Source organism: Montipora foliosa, chromosome 4 (genome assembly GCF_036669935.1).
Source record: "Montipora foliosa isolate CH-2021 chromosome 4, ASM3666993v2, whole genome shotgun sequence".
Taxonomy (NCBI): Eukaryota; Metazoa; Cnidaria; class Anthozoa; order Scleractinia; family Acroporidae; genus Montipora; species Montipora foliosa.
This window is the reverse complement of record NC_090872.1, coordinates 19,666,960-19,671,959: the sequence shown is the minus strand read 5'-3', so window position 1 is coordinate 19,671,959 and position 5,000 is coordinate 19,666,960. Positions and strand designations below refer to the sequence as shown.

General features: G+C 40.1%; 2 protein-coding genes across 3 annotated transcripts in view; both read right to left on the bottom strand.

Annotated features, from left to right (window-relative positions):
* LOC138000201 (uncharacterized) overlaps positions 1-436 on the bottom strand; it is a 26,482-nt gene extending 26,046 nt beyond the window's left edge. Inside the window, exons 1-2 of one of the 2 annotated variants that reach the window (XM_068846442.1) lie at positions 119-436; positions 1-9 (exon numbers count right to left, since the gene is read on the bottom strand). The exon at positions 1-9 is cut by the window's left edge and continues 115 nt beyond it. In XM_068846442.1, coding sequence (XP_068702543.1) covers positions 1-9; positions 119-182 — 73 coding nt within the window. In that variant the 5' untranslated portion in view covers positions 183-436. The remainder of the gene's footprint in view (positions 10-118) is intronic. The other variant, XM_068846443.1, reaches the window with a different exon arrangement.
* Positions 437-1,971: 1,535 nt separating this feature from the next.
* LOC138000199 (PGAP2-interacting protein-like) overlaps positions 1,972-5,000 on the bottom strand; it is a 17,079-nt gene continuing 14,050 nt past the window's right edge. The window contains exons 13-14 of the mRNA XM_068846440.1: positions 4,309-4,526; positions 1,972-3,087 (exon numbers count right to left, since the gene is read on the bottom strand). Coding sequence (XP_068702541.1) covers positions 2,979-3,087; positions 4,309-4,526 — 327 coding nt within the window. The 3' untranslated portion in view covers positions 1,972-2,978. The remainder of the gene's footprint in view (positions 3,088-4,308; positions 4,527-5,000) is intronic.

Below are 5,000 nucleotides of genomic sequence, written 5' to 3'. Positions count from 1 at the left end.
CGCTAAAACCTACGATCAATCAAATACAAGTTTCTAAACACAAGAGCATACAAATGTTAACCTATTTTAGTTACAAGTTTATCTCTCGCGATCAAACATTGCGGGTGACCTGACTAACCTTCCACATTCATCAAATCGGCGCCGAGGTTTGTGAAGCAATTAGCTTTTCCATCAGTTTTCATGAAGGTAACCTGTTAATCTAAGGTAAAGTTATTTCATTGAGATTTTAACAGTCTCATTGTCCACTGTTAAATCTGAAAGATTCCATCTATTCTCCTTTATGCAGCTCCCGTTTGTCTTAGCAACGCCGAAGATTAGTTGTTGATCTCTAAGTAGAATCAATTTTTGGATTAGTAAACATCTTTCCCAGCTGAGGTCAAGGGAACAATTCACAATCGAATGAACACAAGGAATTTAACTTGACTTGGAAAAAACAATTGAAATCCATTAACTAAATAATCTAATGTTTTTCTCGAGTGTACTAGTCTCTTGGGAATGTTTGTTTTTCGTTTCAAAGAAGTTATAACGAAAAGCGTTCTCTTTTCATAAGTCAGTGGAAGGCTACCTCGGGAATGTCATAAGAAATAGCGCAAAAACCCTCGAGGCACAACACATGAAATTAAAAGTTTTTCTGATTAAATTCCGCACACCAGAAGATTTGAAAAGATATTAACTTTTAGAAGCATTCGAATTATAATTGTTTCAGACTGACCACAAATCTTAAATTTTCTCGAAGAAATTTTCCTCATTCTTACAATGTATCTGCACGTCTCAAACGAGTTTGCGTTACGCACGCTTGGTCGCTCACGCAAGAAACGCTTGGTTTGTGCGACATTACGTGCATAAACGGCTCGAGAATTTAAAGCCGTGCGTAGTTGAATGCAAGAAGAAAGCACCTTTCTATTAGCGAGAGCCTATGACGGGATCCTGCATTTCGCTAAAGATGATTTTTTTCAACAGTGAAAAACCTAGCCTTCGAAGACGGGGGTTGTTTACCGGTACACGCACTGTATAATTCTTATAATGTATTGCAAGGTCGGACAACTTCATAGAAGTGAAGTGGTTTATCACAATAGGAGACTTCACTGTTCGTTAACAATTCTTTTGCTATTTGAATTTTGCCAACCGCAGAACAAAAGACCCCTTTGTTTGGACAGCCAATAGATATTGGTTGGCAAGTGAATGACAATAGGTGACGTAACGGTGAGTATCGCAAAAGACTATTCACGCGAACAAATGGCTTTATTCTTTCGAACGGAACTTGAGCAGGAAAATACATCGTACTAGTGCTAACTCTTCTCGCGACAATTACAATGATTATGTTCCAAACATTCTCTTCTAAAGGAAAAATGGCTATAGGTGGTTTACAACCAACCTCTAGAGCGGAGACACGGATGACTCATTTGCTGCAATATACAATTTGGGGCTCTCGGGGGGTGGGGGGGGGGGGAGGGGGAAGAAAGGAAAAGAGACCTGCAAGGGCCAAGAAAAAACCCTGAAACAAAGTGTCTTCTCATTGGTTTTCTTGAAGAACAATCAAGTGTCTCTAATTGGTGCATTCATGTTTGCACGAGGAGCCACCATCCTACGGCGCATGCTTTCCTACATAGAGTTTCCCAGAGCCTTGGGTCGATCCGAGGCTCTCGGTGACGAGAATGTTTTGTGACCTTCAAAAGCTAGTCTAGTAGCTAGTTGCGCCATGAAAGCAAAATTTTAGTTTAGAAATATTCCTAGGGTTCCTTGTGTTTTAGTGTTAAATTGCACACAGTCCGTCCGTTCGTCAAGTCAACATCAAGTTTGGGGGTCAACATACCCAACCTACTTAATGCAGTGGACCTCATTCAGAACCATTACTCAAGTCTCCGCCATCAAACTTTTCTGATATAATACACCTTGAAATTCTTTCTTTTGTTCATTATATTCATTATAATTCCTTTCCGATTTGCTGATATTTCAAACCAGTAAACTCTGTCCATTTTTACTATACGCTTTAATCACTAAATAATAAACTCGGATCAAACTATTAAATTCGTTCTTTTCATTACTAAATAATGTTAAGAACTCGACTGATGACGTTGAAACATTTCTGTTAAATACTAATACAGTATCGCTTTGAGTCGGTCATTGTTTAGACCACTCATTTATCTAGATTTCGCTGAAATATTACTAATTCTATAATTGGGGATTATAATAGATTAGAATTGATTCTTAGGTTCAAGTTGTTTACAAAATACAATAGCTTTAATTATCTATAGAAAGAATAGAGTGTTTTGACTCACATGATCAGTAACCTTGTTTTTCCAAGGAAGCAAAAGAAAACGTTTGCATGATAACATAGCTTAATTCCCGGAGGATTAGTCTCTTGGTCTGGTACGCCAACATGGCCGCCGATTCATTGTTTAGGGACACCAACATGGCCGCCGTTAAGTCACTTGAAAACACTCTACATGCAGTAATCACGTTTTATCTAAATAATGTAATTTTGTCACTGTATTCCTTTGGCTCATACTTTCTGTTTTGGGTCATGCAACGCACGTTTCTGTAATAAGTTGCCTCACCCCTTAGCTGATAGGATTTTGTGTGAGTTCAATAAAAATTGACTTGGTCTTCAAGCCACTAAATGTATCCAGCTTTTAATTTAAAACAAATAAACGCCACAAGCCGCACTCGAAAAGTCTCAGTGCCGGAGCCAATGGTTTTGTTCCCTTGGCCTCAAAACACGTCCGTCTGCTCCTTTAAAGCCACTTTGTGTCTTCTTACTTGCGGCTGTTAAAACCAATTCAAACCACCAAAACGTCACAAGCCGAGCTAGGAATAAGCAACGGCAGATAACACCGGAAAATTCTCTCGGCGAGGGATTTTTTTGGTTTCTTCGGGAACATTCGGAATGCTGTCGTCACAAACGCGCAAACGAGCGCCTTTTTGCACTTGATTTCCTTCTTCCAGATTTCGTTAATGGCCAAAGATGCGTCCCATGTTTAGTTTGATTTCTCGCGCTGCTTCTCCGCTGGCAGGAAGTACTTTGGAGTTGTCATGTGGTAGTGATGTTCCCAAGCTTTGTAATGACCCTTGTAAAGCGAACCAAACCTGACAAAGAAATGGGAAATAACAAGAAAGAGTTGAGCTTACTTCGACAAAGTAACTACTGCATTAAGTTTCAATATAATCATCACAGTATCTTTGTCAATCTAAAAAATACTAAAAAAAAAAACGTGGAGTGATGATAAGCGGAAACAATTCTTGATATTAGAGTCAAGGATTGATTAAAAAGCCTGTTTCTGCTGTCACCATGTTGTTTCCTTGGATACGTGTCCATCCTCAGTCCTCAGTGACAGATATGAACGTTAAGAGGGTAAAACTCCGATGAACTAGAATACTGTCTCTTCCGAACGAATCTCTCTAACTCTCGTTTACTGCGGTTTTCATAATTTTGCGGAATTCATCTTCGAACGCCAACGGTCAAACTGCGTTTTGGCTTCCATCAATCAAACTTCCGACGCCAAGCCGAGAGTTGACCGGAAACCAAGGATGCCGAAATCAGTTGATGAGTATCATAACCTATAGAGTATACCAGAACGCAGTTTGTCGCTAAGCGCTTGATGGTGAGATTCCCCAGAATTATGAACATCGCTGTAAGAAGTTGCTCGATATCATTAGGAAATAAGCAAAAAAATGAGCATAAGACAAACACGTTTCTTTGCCGGATTTTTGGCAAACGGAAATTTTAGTTTCACGTTTGCTGTTAGCCATAAAGACGATGCTAAAAAAGGAGGAAGGTTCCTCGCTTCCCGCCCCAGTGTTCTGTCTTCTGTCACTTACATGGACACTGCCATTTTACTTCAGCCCCGTCACCCTGGTTATACCAATAATCCTCGCTCAACAAAGACTCCGAGTTGTTGTTTTTTGTTAGTTAACTAAATACTCGAGATGAACAGACTCCATTCCAAGTTGGCGTGGGTCACGCGAAACTAAAGTCACAAACTTCACTCCATTTTACGTGAAACGTGAAACGTGAAATGGGAAGCCGACGTTTGCTGTTTCACGTAAACGTGACACTAAATCTCTCCATGGCTTCCCGTTTTATGTGAAACGGCAAACGGAAAACGGCAGGCTGCCGCGTGTCAAAAAAATCGCGAAAATTCCCTTATTCTGACTTGTCTGTCTCTTTTTACGAGCTGATAACAGGAAAGAAATCAGCCACAAAATCAAACGCGTTTCTTGGCTTTCACTTCACGTTTGCCGTAAAGTAACGCGATGCCGAATATCTCTGTCATAAACTTTATTAGCTAAATTTTAAGGCACAGCTACCTGATGGGGAATCTAATGCTTTCTTGTACGTCTTTAGCACTCGTTGTTACAATCTCATTATCTTGGTACCGTTGTCTGGGAGGAGGAATACGAAATTTAGCCATTTGAACCTCGGTGTCACTAAGTCCCCCGTGGGATATTCGAGAATATCCAAGCCGTATCAGTCCCCTGTACATGATGTACTCGCACCAGCGATCTGAATCCGAGCTGTCAATATCCTGTAGAAATGAGTTTTTTGAGGGGAAAAAAAACTCTGCATGACTCATTTTGTAAGACTACAAGCAATGAAAGGAATGAGCTGGGAAACTAGCTACCTCGACCCCAGGTCAAGGTCATACCAAAGTCGCTCTATCGATAGACAAAGTGTCCCACTGGTGTGTGGGTTCTACATTGTCATGCGCCTTAAGTTTCGTGTGCAAAACGGTGTAATGCGCTCGTGAAAAGAAAAGCAAGTCTAAGTGCGAAGTAATTAGTTCTACTTTTCATATAAATGAAACTAATTTTCATAAGAAAAACTTCGCATCTAGACTCGCTTTGAAGAGGAGGCAGACGTGAACTCGGAAATGGCCTATTGCATTGCAACGGGAAAAAGACAACTGAAAAGAATTTGTTTCCTGAAACACGGTGATAATTTCTTGGAAATAGAATACAAACACTACAGAGACAACAACTAAATGTAGTACAGTTCCATT